At 42.4% G+C, this 21,092-nt stretch overlaps 1 protein-coding gene across 7 annotated transcripts in view; it reads right to left on the reverse strand.

The window, feature by feature from the left end:
- Positions 1–21,092, reverse strand: part of UBE3C (ubiquitin protein ligase E3C) — a 121,526-nt gene that overhangs the window by 67,991 nt on the left and 32,443 nt on the right. For 4 of the 7 annotated variants that reach the window (XM_033408221.2, XM_033408219.2, XM_004281233.4 and 1 more), the window contains 6 exons: positions 20,939–21,054; positions 13,902–14,059; positions 10,768–10,921; positions 10,134–10,354; positions 9,504–9,658; positions 6,690–6,877 (listed from right to left, as the gene is read on the reverse strand). In XM_033408221.2, the coding sequence (XP_033264112.1) occupies positions 6,690–6,877; positions 9,504–9,658; positions 10,134–10,354; positions 10,768–10,921; positions 13,902–14,059; positions 20,939–21,054 (992 nt within the window). The remainder of the gene's footprint in view (positions 1–6,689; positions 6,878–9,503; positions 9,659–10,133; positions 10,355–10,767; positions 10,922–13,901; positions 14,060–20,938; positions 21,055–21,092) is intronic. The other 3 variants (XM_033408223.2, XM_033408222.2, XM_033408225.2) reach the window with 2 other exon arrangements.

The raw sequence follows: 21,092 nt of genomic DNA on the forward strand, positions 1-21,092 counted from the left end.
AACTTATGAGACTACATCACAGTAGAAAAGGTTTAGGATGGTAGGAAAATACGGTTTTAAGAAAGGGATGTGATCTTACTTTAGAACCATCTCAGAAGAACAAGAAGGTAGAAGGGCAAAGACAAAGCTGGTTAGCGAGCAGGACTAAAGAGCACAGAAGCTTTCACTGTGGTATTAGAGAATGCACAAGCAACGATCCTGGAATGCAAACCTGAAGATGAAAGTGTTCTGAGCACAGAATCCCGTGTTTTTAATACCCATATATCATCTAGTCCTATCTACTTTTTATGGGATGTCTGACCCCCAAAGTTGTCACGTAGCAGCCCCCAGGCTCCTGAGGAGCTAGAAGAGAGCACCTCTGTCTCCTCAACAGCGCGACCACCAGCCCTGGGGTCTCCTGAGACCACCCCCAGGTCCTTTCCTGAGAAATGGCCATTAATAGTAACTGGACGATCTGACTAAATAAAAGCACTATGCAGTGTGTATCCACGATTCTCTATGGAGTTAATTACCACAGTTACTGTAAACTGTACTGAGTATAATACAAAATATTTTAATAGACTAAATTTTGCAAAAAGTGTATTAATTTAAATGCCCATAGTGGAAGAGAAAGGAATAGGGTTTAGATAAATAAGTCACTCTTCAATATAAAAGTCTCGAATTTAATTGCTTATTTTCCTGCATTCCATCAAAAACACCAGATACGTTCTTCAGCATTAGCAATTTCTAGGTCTACAACAGTGATTACGGAGTACTGGTTTTTAAAAATCCAATCCAATTTCAGTGTGGTGCATTTTGAGATGTTCAAATGGCATTAAAAGCATAATCATTTAAAAAACAGTGGAAGCATAAAAGAATATGTGAAATTTACCTAGAATCATGAATCTTAGGCTAGAAAGAATCTATTAGATCATTTAGCCCAACCACTCTTCAAGTGTCATGTAGACCAAAAGCAGCCTGTTTTTATGAGAAAACGAGGGGATTGTGCTACATCAATCCTAAGGTCTTTTCCAGCTTAAAAATATGATGATTCTACAAAAGTGAGTTATGTTTGTCACAAGTACATACTTAATAAATGGTAACAACACTATACTAATTCATTAGGTTGAGAAATTAAAACAAAAATTATTGGAATACCAAAGAATGGTAAGAACACAATAAATCATAGGAGATCAATTAAATAAACCATGGAAAACAGAATAAAAACAAAGCTATAAAAAACATGAACATTCAACATGAAGGAATTCTAGAAGGTAGTATCTGCTTGCCTTCTTTCTCTTTAATTAAGAAATTAAGGTCTTTTAAAAGAGTGTACTATCTAGTATAATTTTACTGACACGATTTCTTAAATTTGTGTTGAATATAAATACTAACACTTGGCACCTCAGAGGTCTGAGGAACAACGTACTGTAAGTAGGTGTTTCCTTTGCTCTTTTTTCTTTAACAACAACAACACAGGGAAAAGATCTTTAGCAACATTTCATCCCATCTTCCCAAAAATAATCAGTTAATACCTTGGAATAAACCATCCAGACACGGTGGACAGATGTAAACAAAAATGGGTTCTCCCAATACATTCTCTTACAAGACAGTTTTTCACCTATTTGTGAAATAGGTGAAATTACAATTTCACCTAAATGAAATTACAATTTCACCTAAATGTGAAATTACAATTTCACAATTGTAACTAACATCTTTCCACATGAATACATATACATATTTCTGAAACATTATTTTAATGGCTACACATTTCATAAGTTATATTTCAAGTTAATTTTTTTCAAGTTAATTTTGAAACAACTACAGTTCCTAAATTAATCACTCAATAGGCAATAATAAAACAAATTATTAAACCTTTTTTATAAATTAATAAAGGTTATTTGGGACTTTACTGCTAAAAGGTAAGGAAGTGAAGTACTCTTTACATATACTGGGATATATTAAAAATTACCCATTAAGCTTTATTTAGCTGAGACAACCCTATGAGTTAATTAGTAAAGGACTATTCAAGTTATTAAAGAGAACACAGTGGAAGACTCCCGCTCACACACAGGCAGTAAAGGTCATGACAGCAAGGCATTCTCAGAGACTTCCTCTGTATGTAAAGGTGTCACACGTAAGAGAAGTATGACAAGTCACCCACCCAAAGACCATTCTGCTCTTGCCGCACACAGTGCAAATGTGATACTTTGTGTTTTCCTGCTGAAAGTATCACTTTTTTGGCAAAAGCAATATTAAAATACACATATAAATTTCACCTGTGAATAACGCAAGACTAAAAGTAAGCTCCAAATTGCCTTACTGATAATAAAAATTTTAAGGCGTATTTCAGCTTGAAGCAACCTAAAGCATATCTTCTTCACAAACTAGGAATTAAGAGCAGAAGACAAGCTTCAGACATACAGCTGTGTTAAACTAACATCCCAGTGCTGAAACCATGACCAGGGTAAACAGACAGTTCCCTTTCCCCTGATAATTAGTTTTCTTTAATTTTAAGATGAACCGATTCAAAAAACGTACCTTCCCTCATATTAGTTTAAACTAAAATGGGAGGAAGCAGCATTCGCCACCTTAGATGCCTCCTTGATAACCTTCCCTTTTACTTCTTTCAAGAAAACTTTAAAAAACTTTTAAACAGCCTGTGTGTATATAATGCTTTTTCCAAGTTCACTCGTATTTCCTGCGGACTGTCATCCTCAAATGTTTAGAAAATTCTTAGAAGTTTCAAAACTCACTACAAATTATATTCCTAAATTTGACTAAAGCAGGCCTGCTTTATTAATTTGATGCCTCTAACAATAACTACTGCCAATTCATTTATAATCTATATGATTTCAAGATAGGCAATAATAAAGTCATTGTGTTGAAATGTCAAAAAGCTCACAAATTTTATCTGACTTTCCTAAGAATGCAAATTATAGCAATAGCTGCTTAAATCTATTGTTTATACCGAAAATATCACTGATAATAAAAGCAAGCATGAAACCATAGGCAAAAATAATCATAATAGTTTCTCTGTAGGTACATTCTCAGTATTTTTCCTAAAATACTATAGAAATTCGTTTACAAAAACATGAACAGTATGTAGTACTCCTGGAATACCCATGCAACACAAATTTGCATTTTTCTCCGCTGAAGTCATTTGCACAATCCTTCCATCTCAAATGATTAAAGAGATGAACTTACAAAGAGGTGAGGGGGCACTCATTCTCACGTTTACTTGATAGTGCTCAGAAAGCAGAGGAGGAAGCGGCTATGCGCTCCCAGGGCACACACCTGTCCAAGTCACGATGGCGGATAGCACAAGACGCCATAAGCTGGCTCACCCTACCGACTTCTGGTAGAAAAATCAAGCACCTGATGCAACAGACCTGGCTCCGACGGCTTTGCCACGTGAGGTATGAACAAGAGAGCTAGAGGAGGACTGTGACACCAACCCTTCCGGTCCTTAAAGCACTACCTTTAAAATGCCATTTCAAAGTCTCTAGATGTTGATGGAACAGGAGAGCCAAGCCCCAAAGAATAGCTCATCCACCCACCTGAAGTGTAAACCCAAACTCCTTAAAATCAGCTTTTAAGGGGGTACCTACCGTAAAATGAAAATTTCACTAGAAGCTGTAATTACAGGCGAAATCTCAGGATATAAACTCAGGAGGGTTTCTGAAAGATGATCACCTGTGCATGACTCTAAGAGACAATTCAGCCAAGAAAAGACAAGGAGGAGGGCAGAGGCACTCTGGACAGACACCAGCACAGGCAAAAGGAGAGAGGCATGAAATACCTTGGAGGCATAAAAAATAGCAAGAAAACGGAAGTAATGAAGCGTGGCTGGGGCAAAAAGCCCTAATTTTATGGCTGGAAACGGAGTCAGAGGGGTAACCAAACACTGGATTAGGAGAGGGCGCTGCACAGCACCAGGCAAGGAGATGCGAGTGCTGTCCTGAGCCAAAGGGATTCAAGCAAGAGGGTGAAATAACGTGGGTTACATTTCTGACAATTCAGTCTGGCAACACAACACAAAGTACGCAGCACTCACATACCATGGTGACAATGCATACAGGGGACTATGGAGAGAGCCTAAACTCGCAGGCAGCGCTGTCCACCAGAACTTTCTGTGATGGTGGAACTGGTCCACACTGTGCTACCCAACGTGGCAGCCACGGGCCACACATGCCTACTGGGCACTTGAAATGTGGCTGGTGTGACTGAGGAACTGGGTTTGTACCTTTATGTAATTCTAGTTAATTTAAAGTGACACTGCAGGCCCAGCGTGACCCCCAGCGTTAGGGGAAAGATGCTGAGTTCAATTCCAGGCAGCAGGAAAGGAGCGTGAGGACGGCCCCTGCTAATCAGTGGCTGCATGGGAGTCTGGAGCTCCGGGAAGCAGGTGAAGCCGCCTGTGTGGACGAGATCACCCAGAGAATCCTCTGAGCAGAAAGGAACTGAGGAACTGAACAGGAAGAGAAGTCTAAGGGTTAGGAAACACTGTAACAGAGACAAAGAAGAAGCCACAGAAAGCACTGAGAAGGAGAAGCCTGTGACGACAAGGAAATTCTCGAGAATCCCGTGGCTTAGGCAAAAGGGCTTCAAGCAGAGGGACGAGGACGAGGGGCAGACGGGCGCAGGGGCCCCGGCAGCAGCGGAGGCCCCGGGGACCGGGCGGCAGCGCGCAGCGAGTGAGGCCCTCGTCCAGCGTGGGCAACACTTCCTAACAGCACGGATCCGCCCAACACAACACCAGAGCCCTGCCCGCTAAGCCTGATTCCGAGTCAGCCAGGGGTAAAGCTGAGCGCCTGCCCACGGGCTGTCCTCAAGGGTCTACTTAAATATCCCACTTTCTAGGCTTAGTTCTCTAGATACTGGGACAGTGCCTGCCTTTTTCTCCCCTCCCACAATACAACCAGTTAATATTTATTCATATTTAAAATTAGTGAATATGAATTTTTAATCCAAACATTTATTCAGATTTCCAAGTTCAATGGTAAGATTTACAAATTTTCTTTCATAAAAGGAGATGGCAGTCCATTGCTTAATTTTTAAAAATTAAAATAATTCACATAATCCAAAGCTCAAACCATATTAAAAAGTACATGGTTCAAAGTCCACCCTCTCCTCCTCCCTCAACCTCCCCAGCAGAACCAGACGTGTGAGTAATCGCTTCTATGAATTTCTTGTGAACGCTTCCAAGTTTCTTTATGCAAATACACATTCTTACTTTTTCCACCTTTCAGACACAAGAGATAGTTATTCACTGCTCTATATCTTCCTTTTTTTAACTTAAACCTGTATCTTAGAAATCTTGCCATATCAATGTAGGAAGGGCCTCCAAATTCCTTTATACATCCTGACAATCAATGTTAAACAGAAATTAAAACCTCAAATCCCAACCCTGAAAATAAGAGGGACTAATATGAGCCTGGGAAGAGTTGAGAGTGAGTTATCAGCCTAGGAATTTACTAATCATCTTTTAAACACCTTAAAAAAAGTTGCAAGTAGTTAAAATCTACAACAGTTAAAGTAAGCCTATTTGCTCTTTTATGAGCTATGAAAAACATTCTAAATACTCAAAACCTAATATATTTAGGCCATAAATAAAATTCCTGGAGTACTTTCTTAGAGGAAATAGGTGCTGTACTCATAAAATCAAGGCTACATATAAAGCTCCTTTACCATTAAACACCTTTTGGAAGCGGTTCACCGGTAAACCCCAGGCCAGGGCAGCGACGCATCAAACCCAGTCATTACCACCCAGAGCAATGGACTTTGTGCTCCAATAAAAGCAAGGGGCCTAGTTCAGCTGCAAGATCCTCAGATCTCACATCCTGCTCTGACGCAATTAGCCCCCAGAGAGCTAATCGCCTAACCCCGGGCTTGCAGTTTCCCGGCATCTTGCTGCGTCCGACGCTAATAAACACCAGCGAGCGAGGACAGCACCTCATTAGTCGGCTGCCTTAGTGTTTACAAGGCAGCTGCAGGTGATGCGCTCCCTGCATACAGCTCGTTTCAAAGAACGCTTTCCTAGCAAAAGAAACAGCTCTTTTCATGTTACGGGATAGCATTTTACAAACAGAGGGGACTCTGCCCGGTCACACAGGACTCAGGCACCCACGCGCATCACAGAGGGCGGCCCCTCAGTTCCTAGTGGAACCACTACACTCGGTCTCACTGCGCTCCTCTGAGCATTGTTCTGTTAAATTCTAGGAAACTGCTCAACTATCACTCAAAATAGAGGGAAAAAATACCAATAGTTTAAGGTTACTGTCACATTCATCAGCCACATTTAAATTCCTATGTTTCTTGTCCCTCTCAAAAGTTCATTTCAAAGTTTTGAACAACAAAAATTTTTCAGGTACCAAAGTAAACTGTCAAGGGCACCCTGACCAAAAGAGTGCTATGAAAAAGCCTACAGAGACAAGTAATACGTTGGTTCTATCATCCAGGCACGAGTCCGACTTTTTAAAGGGGTGGCCAGGACTAAGCTCCCCTCACCCCAGACAGCACACAAGAGGATCTTCCTGGATTGGTTAACATGTCAAAGGCCAGGGAAAGGACTTAAACAGTATTAGCTGGTTTAGAAAAGAAAAACAAACAAACGTTCATTTTCCATGACACTGGCTGGAGGGAGCGCATGGCCAGCAGAGGGAGGAGAGCCCGCCGGGGACCGAGGCACCCACGCCCAGGAGACTTGCCTGGCCTTGGGTACCATGACTCGGTGCTGCACCATGAGTGTATGGCAGATGGCCGCCATCAGCGTGAAGGCCTCCTCGCTGGCTGAGTCCCTCCAGACCAGGTTTAACAGGGTGTTGGTCTGCTGTTTCGTATCCAACTTTTTCAGACATTCCTCGGTTATGTACGGTACTGACAGTCTACCATCCTCCTAAAACACACCAGATGGGTTAGTCTGAGTTAACCATGTTCTATTAGAACTCAGCTCAACACTACAAAGATAATGTAAAATCTTATTTTCCTTCAACTGAAAACATAAGAAAGGCGTTACCTAAAAATTATCCACATCACAACGAACATATCAATATCTCTACCAAGTCCCCCGTGAAAGTAAGCTGAAATCCTCTGGAGACCCGAAGTCATTACCCATGGTAGGTGCCAATTTTGCCCAGCATGACAACACAGAACTGTGAACACTCAGTCTGTGCTTTAATGTGACAGTATGTTTAGTCCTTACAATTTAAGAAAAATTTAATTCATATTTTTCAGATTGCATTATACTAAGCACACGTGTGAAAATGTATTACCATCTGATAAAACTTTCATTTTAAATTATCTGAGATACCACAGTTTAAGCAAAATCGTCAGAATATTAAAGAACTTAAAAAGCATCAAAGGAAATACATAGACCTGTTATTTTACAGCTTAGCGTCCCTAGAATATCTGACTCACCGACTAAAAGCTGAGCTAATACTCGATGCAGTTTACCTATTTGGGATATTAACCAAAGATACATACTTTTTTCATATACGTACATATATATGAGTATATAAAAATGACTATATATACAACACTGGGTGTTACTGACTGTACTGTTTGGAAACCTGGATGAATATAATTTATGTAACTTATAACAATCTACCAAATAAAACACTGTATTAGAGGTGTATCATATATATATATATATATATATATATATACATCTCTCTCTTCACTTAAGATACAAATCGCATTTTGTACAGGCACACCTGGGAGATACTGCAGGTTTGGTTCCAGACCGCAATAAAGCAAACGTGGAAATAAAGTAATTCACATGAATTTCCTGGTTTCCCAGTGCATATGAAAGTTATGTTTACACTGTCGTAGCCTATTAAATACATAATGCAATAGCATTACGTCTTTTAAAAAACCAATGTACACACCTTAATTTAAAAATGCCTTATTGCTAAGAAATGCTCACCATCACCTGCCAACAAACAACCGCCAAAAACCTTCGATGTGTAAGAAGTGGATCATCTGAGAAGCGCAATAAAATGAGGTGTGTCCGTACAAACACAATTTAAATTCACAGATTCTCTGTCTTCTGAAAACAGAAGTTTTACCTACATCTCACCTACAGGATCCCACTTTTTTTGACCATACAATAAAATTCACACTTTTCGGTGTGCAGTTCTGAGTTTTGACAGATGCAAGAGTTCCAGCACCCACCAAAACTCTGTTTTGTCTCTTTGTAATCAACCCTGTCCTGGCCTAAGCCCTGGCAACCACTCATCTGTTGCCCCCTGTCCTCCTGATATGGCTTTTTCGTCTCTGCTAAGGGAGCCCTGTGCCCTTTCACTCAACCCCCCCAGCTCCCACCCCACACAGCACGAGTCACTCTCAAGTGTACGGCTCCTGGGACTAGACTCTAACCAAAGAGAAATTTCCTAACCAAAAAAAAATATATCTAAAACCCAGTACAGCCACACCTCAAGCCATTTCCATCGTGTAATTAAGAGAAAAAGACGTCAGTGGCAGACAAATTGTGCGTGTAAGTCACATAAAGCTTTTTATTCCTTGAAAATGCACAGTAAACAACGCTCGGTGAGAAGTGGGAGATAATATGGGACACTGTTCGTAAAATGAATTTAAAAACCAATCATAGTATTTATCATCTATAAAATTCGCGAAAATTGACAAAGATGTTGTGTGCTGTTCACAAGCCAGGGTAAGAAGAAACTTAACCTTATTTTTTCTTCTAGGGGCTGAGGAGGAGGAGGAAAGGGACTGACTGTTAATGGACTTGGGGTTTCTCTGTGGAGTGATGAAGATGCTCTAAAATTAGACAGTGGGGATGGCTGCACCGTTATGTTACTACACTGAAAAGTCACTGAATTGTGTATTACTCTAAAAGGGTGAATTTTGGAACTTCCCTGGCATCCCAGTGGTTAGGACTCTGCACTTCCACTGCAGGGGGCACGGGTTCAATTCCCGGTTGGGGAACTAAGATGCCACATGCCATGCAGCCAAAAAAAAAAAACAACAATATTTTTTAAAATAAATAGATAAAAATAAAAATATATTTAAAAAATAAAAGGGTGAATTTTATGGTGAAGTGTATCTCAATAAAGTTATTTTTTAAAAATTCTTTACAAAAAGAAAAAGTAGAACAGTGCGTGACACACAGTAGGTGCGCTTCCTGAGAACTACAGCAGCTTAACCCTTTAACCCAATCATTTCACTCCTAGGAACTATGTCCTAGTAATGATCGAACTAATATACAGGATGACCTATTTCACATTAAAAAACCAAACACAAAACCATGTGTCTCCACATAACCTTGTACAGACGTAAGGAACAGGTATGGAAGAGCTCGTGTCCAATCACGAGGACGGCTCTCTCTGGGGAAGGGCACGATGGCAGTGTAGGTGAGGGGCCCTTATCTCTACAGCTGAAGGCTTTACAATAAGAATGTCTTGATGTATTACTTATATAACTAGAAATAAGGACGGACACAAGCTTTTGACTTCCGACGTCACATGAAGCTGGGCTCGGACGCACAGGACCCGGGAGCTTACTGGAGCACTTGTCTGCGTGTCTGTCTCTCCACTCTCATCTTCAGAGTCACTGGCTGAATCCTGACAGCTTGTGTTGGCAGGTGAAACCGGCAACCGAGAAAGGAGGGTCTGGAGGACGCTCAAATACACTAGCAGTCCCTCCTCAGACAGGGTCCCTTTGTAAAACAATCAGTTACAACCATTAATTAAAAGGGATCAAAAAGAAACTGGAAAACTCAGGTTCACATTTTTCCTGTACTCAGGGAGGCATTTCTGACCAGGACTTATATAGATGTGTGCATTAAAATACACTAGAGGAAGACACCAAAATTCTACAATAGGCACACGAGCAGTTTAGCATGAATGGGGAAAACATCCCCGCACTCCCAGGAGTTCTCCCGTTCAACTCAAAAATTCTTCTTAATCTGTGTGGCCTTATAATATGCATTTAAAGCAGACTTTTTCATTGTGCCTGGAAACCTTCCCCAGGGACACTGCCCAGGCCACAGTCCTTCAGCAAATACACCTTTCCAGAAATCCCCACCCCAGAGGCCACCTCGACAACGGGACACCCGCCACCACACCCCCTGCTCTTACGCGCTAATACCACCTCCATGTGAGTTCGCGCAAGACACATCTTGCATTTCATACCCAAATAATTTTCACCAACAGTTAAAACAACGTAGAAGAGCCACGGCGCTCCACCACTGGTCTTGGAGCGTGGACCCTCTATGGACAACAGTGCATTCAGGAAGGGCTCATAGGGGAAGACGGTCTGCACGTCGGCCAAGGCAGGAATGACAAAGTGGAAGACCTGCTCCGTGAAGGGGGCTGCCAGGACCTCCTTCGTGAAGGCTGTGAAAACTTGTTGCCTTAAAAAGAAAAATGGAAGCTTTTAATAAAACCAAAACACACTGTTCACAAAATCATTGATTCAAATCACCGGTCACAAAATACCTTCCTAATAATGTTAAGCTTTCAGTATCAACTAGATTACCCTGAACTTCATGTTGTGTCTTTCCTATAAAAAAAACTCGGCCGTGTTTTTGCTAACTTTTGATAGCTACTAGAAAGCAAGAAAATAACCAGGTCATCAGAATTATAAATTTATCTTAGGGTGCAGGACAGACAGAAAAAGTACATTTTTCTTTAAACTGAGTCACACTAATAAAGCAAAAATTTGACTTTCAAGTCTATATTTAACAGGGCATCCTATGTCAAAGTTATTGTTGGATACAGACGATCTTGTGAAATTACAAAATCAATAAATTGATTCCATTCTCACCTTGCACCTTCTGGACAGGAGTTGTAAGTAAAGTGCAATGGTTTTAAAACATTCTCTAGCAATATTTTTGCTATAGGAACTCGAGATAAATCAGAATATTCAATACTTGATGGAAGTTTGCTGTTAATTAACAAATAGAGAGATCTATAATACCCTAAAAGAAAAGAAAAACATATTTATAATTTGTATCAATTCATACCTTTTCTTATAAGGAGGGGAAAAAAAACTTGTCAATTTTTAAATGCTTTTTACAAATCTCCACAGGTACAACTTCAAGCTAATTTTTCTTCAAGTTTTCATTAAGAAAACCTTTAGGTACCCATGTAGCTTGAAGTGATGCATAAAGTCCACGTACCCACTACCCAGCACCAACAATTATCAACTACAGCCAGTCATCTATGCCTCCACTCATTTGGAAGCAAATCCAAGATATAATTATCTCAGTATATCATCAAAGGACTTTATTTTTCTTAAAACTACCATCGTCACAGCTAAAATAAATTAGTAATAATTCTTCAATACCACAAATACCTATCAGTGTTCAAGTCTCCAATTGACTCATATTATAAATTTTATTTAACTAGTTTGCCTGCATCAGGATCCAAGTAAATCCCATACATTGTGATTTTTTAAATGTCTCTTAAGCATCCTTCACGTAATTAAGTCGTTCTGTGGTTTTTTGAACAATATCACGTTGAACCCAGGACTTTAACCCCGGGGTAGACTTGCACCCGTCGCAGCTGTTCTCCTTGCTGATACTCGTGATCATCATCGTACTGCTGATGGGCTGCAGTCAGGTGAGCATCTCTGCTTCCTGATGGGACAAGATGGCCCAGTCTCACCTTCCCATCTCCCAATCAGGACCAGGGACTCTTAAATCCCTTTTAAAGGAAAGGATGCCTCTGGTGACCACAATGTGGGCACCGAGGGATTCACATGTTTTAAAGACGACCTCTATGAAGCAGAAACACCTGGCATGGCCTTTCAAAGCTGCTGATGGGCTTTCTAGGGGTACGGTGAACATAACTCTGCCGCCACTAACAACTCAGGTCACGCAGTCCTATAGAAGCGTGTGCCCCCTTCGTGCACGGCAGTAAGAGCATCTTCGGGCGTAGTCTGCAGGCATCCCGTTACTGTAAGCTCACGCTAACACGCTCTCCACCTGCTTGGTTTGCTCCCTCCAGTTCTGCACCCGACGTTCGGTCGCTGAACGGAGAGTCTCCGCACGGGTCCCCAGACCTGCTCTGCCACCACCCCAGCTCTAACCTCACACACACTGATCACCAGCGACGCGCAGCAAGAAAGCCTGAAAGCTCTTCCGCTATAAAACTGAAAAGACGTAAATACATCAAGAAAAAATTTTAAAGTAGCGTATTATTAATATATTCACACAAATATGTGTAGATTGACAGCATGAACAGAGCATTAAGTAGTTTAGTTGCAATTGTTAAAAAGCTTCATGTTAAGTCAACATACAGTGCACAATAACATGAACTAGTAAATGAACACGATGCTAAAACATTACAGACTAGTAATGTCAGGAAGTAATTTATCAAAAAAGATGAAACATGGCTATACCACAGACACTGGAAGCAGCACCTTCTGTGTAAGATTCTGAAGCATCTCCTAGTTCAAGACACATTTTAAAATAACGCATATTTCTTAGTTATCATCTTTACACTTTTGAAAGCAAGAAGGGTAAAAATTCTCACTGAATGCTTAGTCTTTTTTTTTTTTTTTAAAGATGTTGGGGGTAGGACTTTAGTAATTTATTTTATTTATTTTTTCTGTGTTGGGTCTTCGTTTCTGTGCGAGGGCTTTCTCAAGTTGTGGCAAGCGGGGGCCACTCTTCATCGTGGTGTGTGGGTCTCTCACTATCGTGGCCTCTCTTGTTGCGGAGCACAGGCTCCAGACGCGCAGGCTCAGTAGTTGTGGCTCACGGGCCCAGCTGCTCCACAGCATGTGGGATCTTCCCAGACCAAGGCTCGAACCCGTGTCCCCTGCATCGGCAGGTGGACTCTCAACCACTGTGCCACCAGGGAAGCCCATTAATTTGCTTTTTAGAAGATCAAATGCCACAAATTTCAATTTACTTTTAATTAACTCAGTAGTTTCCCTAATTTTTCAATGAACTAAGTAGGGTTTCTTTATTTTTTAAACCTAAACCAAACAGTAAGGTTGGATGTATAAGAATTTAATTTCTAGTTTTAATCCTGAGAATTAAATTAGCTAGATTTAACCAGTCAACAGATTAGTCCATTTCAAAAAAAACAAAAGCAAAATTATTTATGTTTTTATCAGTCACTGTTGCTTTCTAGAACACCCTATAGCTCCTTTTACGACTCATAACATACCCATTCTAACGTTAATGCTCCGGAAGTCCAGGAGCCCTGCAGCATCTGATTTTTCCACCTGTGAGAACACCGGGAGTCAGATTTTTGTTGTTGTCCTTGCTGGCCACGCCACGCGGCTTGTGGGACCTCAGTTCCCCAACCACGGACTGAATCAGGGCCCACGACAGTGAAAGCACAGAGTCCTAACCACTAGGCCACCAGGGAATTCCCTGGGAATCAACTTTTTTACTTTATGTTACTTAATTATCATAGAAGTTTTAAAAATCATATGCACTTCATGGTCTTTCTGCCGGCAACACTGACATGTTCTCAGAGGAATTTCAGATCTAGGTTATTATACCTGACAGAATGCAGTCACTTTAAGACGTGTGTCACCGAGTTAGTAAGAAAATTCAAATAAACTGAGCACCTTCCTCTCCTCTACTGAACTACTGTGATTCCTGGGACAGGCTCTTCCCGGGTCGGTGTGGCACTGTGTTTGCGGCGTGACTGTGCCCACCACCCGGGCCGCGGCACTCAGCCAGGGCAGCCAGGCCTGCACTGCGGGCCCAGAGCACCTGGAACAACTTCCGACAGCAGACACTAACTTACTTCATTTTCAAGCAACAGGAAAAGTGCGCTAAAGATACAAGGCACATTTCCAAATTCTGAGGGTGGGTAGGGACGAGGACAGATGTTAGGATCTGTGATTCACACAACGCTTCCCGCCCCCAGAGGTGCCCTGGCTGGTGCCGACTGCTCACGACCACGCCACCCCCAGTTCTTGTACCGCTGACTTACCATTCTGAATCATGTAGTGCAAAATTTGTTCAATCACGGACGCCACGTAGCCAGCATCTTGTAAAACAGGCAGATAGGTGTTCTCAGAGGAAAACACCTCGAGCATTCTCATCGGAAGTGCAACGTTCAAACTGTCATCATTACAGTTCTGCAGTAACCTGTAAAAACGGAAAAAAGTATTCACATACTTACTAGATGGCAAGTGGCACCGCAAGTTGCGTCAAATTCTTCTCTTCGCTACGGTAAGTGTTCGAGCCGTTCTGTTCTAGCACTACGATATCCCTGAGAACAGACGCGACTCCACGACAGACGGGAAATAGCCAAGCATCGTGTCACTGGCACCTGTTTCGAGTCCTTATTATGTGCCAAACAGAATGATGGCGCCTGGTTTAGAGAGGAAAAATGCATCATCAGAGAGGGAGAGACAGACAAGGAAAATCAAAGATCACCAGTGCCGTGTGGGAAGGGTATGATCCACTGACCTAAGCTACATCTGCTACAACTCAGATAAGCATCTTTCCACAAGTGTCTGCAAGACGTTCCATGCCCACAATGTCCCCCAAGAAGAACACTTAGTATATTTCTGATCCTAAGTCATCTAGCATTTTGACTAAAGACTCCCTTCTTACTATGAGAATTACAGGCAGAAAGGAAGGCTTAGCTGTCACAAAACTAAGTCTTACTTAAAAACAGAGAATGTCTTTTTTTTTTTACATCTTTATTGGAGTATAATTGCTTTACAATGATGTGTTAGTTTCTGCTGTACAACAAAGAGCTATATGTAAACATATAACCCCCCTCCCTCTTTTCTTAGAATCAGCTTTACAGAGACACAATTTACACATGATAACCTGCACTCATTTAAAGTATGCAACGCAATGAGCTCCGACATTACCCCACAGTGAGGACACAACACATCCATCCACCGCTTCCTCTCGGCCCTCTCTAGTAACTTCCTCCCTCCAACTCCCCCACCCCAACCCATTTCTTCTGTCACATAGACTAGTCTGCATTTTCTACTATTCTATACACGAGGAACCGTACGGTATGTACACATCAATGTCTAGATTCCTCACTCGGCATCCTTCTGAGATTCATCCAACATGTTAAAAACACGGTCCTTTTACTGCTAGTAGCATTCCACAGCATGGGAAGACCATGTTTTGGTTATGCATTCATACGCTGATGGACACGAGTCGTTTCCAGACTTTTCTCGTTATAAATAAAGCTGTATGAACGTTCAAGGATAGCGTGTGTGGACCTGTCTCATTTCTCTTGGGTAAATTCCTAGGTGAGGAACCACTGGGTCACATGGTAGCCGGACAGTATTTAACTTGACAAGAAACCGTCCAGTGTGAAGGGCAGTATGTGAGAGTCCCAGCTGCTCCGTACCGGTAACGCTTGGTATTTACCTGTTTCAAGGTTTAGCCAAGCTAATGGCTGCATTACTGAACTTTACTGTGACCTGAATTTGCATCTGTGATTATTTACGATGTTGAGTACCTTTTCAAGTGCTTATTGTTCATTGTGTGTCTGCTTTTCAAAAGTGCTCCACCTTTTAAGTGGGCCCTTTGTTTCTTGAAAACCCAAGAACACTGTCTGTGCCCACCCAGGCCGCACCCGCCTGGCCCTCATTCCACCGAGCTCCAGCAACCCCTTCCCCGGCGCCCATTTCCCCTCCCACCTGGATCCTGGATAAGCGCACTCTCAGGTTTCCCACCTTAGTCTCCAGACCCCACTGCCTCACCCACTCCGGGCCCACGTCCCTGCCCCTGTGCAGAGCTCTTCACCATTCACAATTCCTCTTAAGCCCGAGCCAACCGGCCCTTCCCCACCGCTGCTCTCATCAAGGTGACCAACGGTGCTACGGCGGGGAAAACCGCCAGACTGTGAAATGGGCAGAAAAGACTGGTGGCCAGCCCAGCTCGCTCACTGTGTTACCCTCCATCCTCGCCTTCCACCAGGCTCGTCTACAACTCCGTGGAGACAGAAGCTAACTTGTAGAAAACTGACAGGAATGCAAATGTTTCCCATACAGAGCGACACAAATTATTCCTGTTCCTGGCAATGCAAAAGGCTTCTGCCAGAGAATATAAATTCCCTAAGGCAAATCCTTATTTGAATCAGTTGTAACATCTCGGTTCCCTCCTTAATTAACCAGTTAAATAAAATTACTGACACGTGTTCACAGGGAATCCTGATTTTACTTTTCCTGGAAAACAATACTGAGCATTACCAACTCAATGATCAACTCTCTGACTCCGTTTATGCTGGTGGCCACTTCCTGACCGCCCCCCTCCCCCCTCCCCCGTGCTTGCCCTACTTGGATGCCAGGGCCCTGGACTCTCCTCCTCCATCACCAGCTCCCCCTCTTCCCCACAGCATCCTGATGTCAGGGGACCCCAGGGACCAGTCTCTGGTTCTCTTTCTACACAATTCATTTAATCTCATGCGTGTTTATGTTCCTTAGTGTTTAAAACGACTTCATCCTTCTAAATGCTCAAACCAAAAGCTGGTACGCATCCTTGGCTTTATTTTCTGAAACCCCACATCCAGTCTGTAAATTCTGTGCACTCTAGTTTCCAACCAACTTCATGACACTCCCACTGCGATCACCATGGCCCAAGACACCATCATTTCTGGAATGGACCACTGCTGTCTCTTACGGATTCCCGTCTCTGCAGCACACTACTGAGAACGTTCTAGAAAAACATAAATTGGAGATGCAGGGTGGCAGGGGCTATTCCAGATGAAAAGATTCAAGAGACATCCAAGGTTATGTGTGGTCAATTAGAGTTTATTTTTTAAAAAGAAGAAAGAAAGAAAAACAGCTATTCAATGTAATTTGAAAACAACAGAAATTTGAAAATGGACGTAGTCTTAGACCAACCTGAGCCACCTCTAAGTACAAGGGCTGCTATTACTGGGATTGTCAAACTAGACTGGTTGCCCTAGTGACAGTTAATATTACTCTCAATCATTTTTAAAGGTGTACTAGTGAAACTCTTGTTTGCAGGAGTGTCCTTTGGGGAGATGGCCACTGAAGTATTTTGGGAGTGGGAAGTCACTATGTTACTTTGAAATGACTCAGCAAAATGTTAACAGTGGTCAACAATGTTAAAAACAGTCGACTCTGGATGGCAGGCAGATGACCACTTACTGTGCCACTTTTCTACTCTTTTATGTTTGAAAATTTCATAATAAAAACATTATAAGAGTCAGGGAAGAAAGAAAATTCCAGTCATGTCACCCTTGGCTCAGAACTCTCCTTTGGCTTCTCTCCTCTCTCAGCATGAACGCCCAAGTCCTAAAGAAAGTACCTTCCAGGGCTTCCCTGGTGGTGCAGTGGTTAAGAATCCGCCTGCCAATGCAGGGAACACAGGTTCGAGCCCTGGTCCGGGAAGATCCCACATGCCACGGAGCAACTAAGCCTGTGCGTCACAACTGCTGAGCCTGCGCTCTAGAGCCCGCGAGCCACAACTGAAGCCCGCGCGCCTAGAGCCTGTGCTCCACAATGAGAGAAGCCACCGCAATGAGAAGCCCACACACCACAACAAAGAGTACGCCCCCACCCCCGCTCGCCGCAACTAGAGAAAGCCCGCGTGCACAGCAAAGAAGATCCAATGCAGCCAAAAATAAATAAATAAAAAAAAGCAAGTCCCTTCCAGATCCTGGGATGTGCCCGGAGGGTCCTCCCTCTGCCTCCCCACCAGAGCCTGGGGAGACTCTGGTCCCTGCACAGCTGTCCATCCTCCCCGCTCAGGGCCACCCTTCCCCCCAGACTCTCCAAAGTCAAACTACACCCCCAAATTTCAATCCCCCTTTCCTCCTTTTATCCTCCTCATTATTTACCGTTTATTTCTGTCACATAAAGATGTTCCTATGTTACTTATTCTTGCTTATTCTCAGTCTCCCAGAAGACAGTCTCCAGGAGAGCAGGTCCCTTCTCTGCCTGTCACAGTCACATGCAGTGCTGAGAACTGGGCCAAGCACTTAGGAGGAAGCCCATAAACTTTTTTAATCAACGAAGTTATCAACTGATTAGCCAATCCCAATTCTGTTCCTAATGGATGCTCACATAAAAAATGTAAGTAATGTCAGTATTCATTACTTTTAAAAAAAATTATCTTTATTTTCAAAATAAATTTACTGAAGTTGATAAGCAGCTGTTTACAAACAGTGTTAGCACTAAATAAAAATGACAGAAAGTGTGTACTCTGAGAGCTGTACTAGATGCCAACAATGACCTCTGCACCGTTAGAGCCCTGAGCCCTCAATGGTGCTTCCAGGGCCCAAGGAAAGGCAAAAAGATGGCTCTGAAGGATGGAGGTGACCAGGAGACCATTTGCTTTTAAGCAGAGGTGTACCCATCAGTCCAACCACCCAGCAGAGCACTGAAATACTGGGCCTGGAAGGACCAGTCTCATCCAATATTCCTCACTTTAGAATGAAGCTGAAAACGAGATCCAGTAACTTGCGTCATGCCCTAAGCTAGCAGGACACAGAGGCAGCACTAGAACCCAGCCTCCTGACCTCTACTTCATTACTGTACTGACCCGAGTTCCACTCATCCTCAACTCAGGTGCCATCGACTTCCGTGTTATCTGTTCATTCACGTATTTTATACACAATGAGGTACATCATCTCTTTCACATAAAACTACTTTTCTAGCTCTGAAAAAGTTATCTTAAATTCCCATGGAGACCAAAAGCGTGGAAGAAAGCACACGTCCCCTCCTCTGGCAACCTGCCCAAGCACCTGAAGTTCAATGCCCTGCACACAGCAGGGAAGACCATTCACTGGTTTATTAACTTCACACACGTGAAATAAAGTTTCTAACAGATTTCTATTCTAATTTTACTTTGTTAAAACTTCATTCCTCCTCTAAAGGAACCAGCTTCCTTAGAGAAAACAGCCCCAACCCGGGGCTTTCAGGGGAGGTGTTAAATAGGGCCCAACACGGTGTGGTCCCAGAAAGCAAAGACGCTTCAAAACACTAATGGGGCTCTGATAAGGGCTCCCTCTACCCAGCATTTAAAGATACACGAGGCCTGACTGAGACTAAAGAGAAAAGGAGGCAGGGTCTTCTTCAGAAATAAAGCCAACTAACAAACACTGAAGAAACAACAGAATTAGAAAAATCAGCATTTTATAAACCATGGATATAACAACTGATTCAGGCGTAGATCATCAAACGCAAAAACAAACCACTGGGTGAAAGGTGGTACTCTAATGACACGGAAGAAATGTACCTGCACAATATAGAGAGGAGTTTTTACTTTCACTCAGCCTCACTGAGAATGGGCTGTGTCTCATGTGAGGCACTAGGGCTCTCACAGTTATCTGCTATGAAGCATTCTTGTTGAACACGCTTAAACTGAATCAAGTACAGCCCGATGTCAGTGGTTCTCATGGGGGCAACACTCGGCAGTGTCTGGAGACCCGTGTGATCAAGTGGGTGCAGGGCAAGGATCCTGCTAAACCCCTACAACACGCAGGACCACGTGCACAACACAGAATGGTTCAGCCCCAAACAGGAAGACGGTGTGGTTGAAAAACTCTCCTCTAGAACTGACAGCCAATTTAAAGGAAAGAGAGGAGACAAAGGAATAAGTGAAACAAATGGAGCCTAGGATCATCAAAACAGAGAAGCTATTTTTGAGATAACTGGGGAAATGTGAATATGGAGTGTGTATACCACATGATATTAAGAGAATTACTATTCATTTTCTTAGATGTGAACACAGCATTACGGTTATCAGAGAGTGTGCTTTCTTAGGAGAAGCACAGTGAATCGGGTGAAGCGTCATGATGTCTGCAACTTACTTTTACATGCTTTAGAAAAACAACACACTGTACGTGTGGAGAGAGAGAGAAAGCAAATGTGGCAAAATGGTAACTTTTGAATCTAGGTGAAGGATATATGGTATTCTTTCAACTTTACTGGTGTTAGAAATTTTCCAAAACAAAAAGCTGGGGAAAACAAGGAGAAATTACATTTGGATTTATCATCTATTAAAATTACTTGCTAAATGAATACCTTCGAAAGGACATTAAGTGTCCACAAACTACAACCCGTGCGCGGAACCAGCCACAGGCTGTGTGGCTCTCAGGTGAAGGGTGCTCCTGACGCCTTTAAAAGCTTGTAAGAAAAAACACAGTATGCGTAAGAGAGGCCACACTTCATGCCATCTGGGTGTTTACAGAAAACGTTTGCTGACTCCCACTCCAGCGAATCAATGCGTACAATGTGTTTTTCAAAGTAAAAGTTTTTCCAAGAAATAAAAGGGGTTTGAAAAAAAATAAGATTTCTTGGGATTGGCGATCTTCCAGACTCTCTCTCTTCATAAAGGTTCTTCTCTACCTTTAGTCCAGCTCAGGATTCTGGAAGTCAGTTAACAAGGCCTAGCTCTGATAGCAATCCTAAATAAACCTTACTACATGCAACTTCCAGAAAATTAGCTGAAATTATATTAAAGGCTCAGAATCATTTGAAAGTTTGCTACTGTGCAGATACTAGCAATTTTGAGAAAAACAGTGAAGATGTTAATTTGTTTTCTCATTCAGGTACTACTGCTCACATCACCTAAATGTGCTTTGTAAACTGAATCCAGCAAAGTCATGGAAGTGACTTATTTCAAGTCCACACATAAATCACAAGAGCCTGATGAAAGGCCTGCTCTAAAGAGCCTGTCCCCGAGGGTAGCGACCCTAGGAGAGTGGGAGCCTGCCTCCTCACAGCAGGAGTCCTTTCAGGTGGCCCATCCACTCGCTAGCAACCAGGACCCCTGATACCCCACAAGATAATTCCAGAGCCTACCTGAAAGAAAACATCATCTGGAAGGTATTTATACCTACATTTTAGTTTCTACAGGGAGAAGAATCACAGGAGTGAAAACTGTAATACATAGAACATTCCAGTCTCAAGAAGGAAAAAAAGGGAAAACCACTGTCACAGACACTGAAGACCAAAGGGTATATTCCTCTAGACAAAGTGACCACCACGTTGCACAAGTTGCTGACAACGATGGGTTTACCTGCAACAGAGGCTCATCAACCTCTTTATTTGAAATAAGCACGTAAGTCTCTCAGATCCATCCAACTGCTGGACAAACAAAGAGCTATATTTAATTAGGTTCTGATACATCCATATCTGAAAGAAACAGCAAAACATACAATTATAACTCTCAG

The sequence above is a fragment of the Orcinus orca genome, chromosome 9, assembly GCF_937001465.1.
Source record: "Orcinus orca chromosome 9, mOrcOrc1.1, whole genome shotgun sequence".
NCBI classification, from domain to species: Eukaryota; Metazoa; Chordata; class Mammalia; order Artiodactyla; family Delphinidae; genus Orcinus; species Orcinus orca.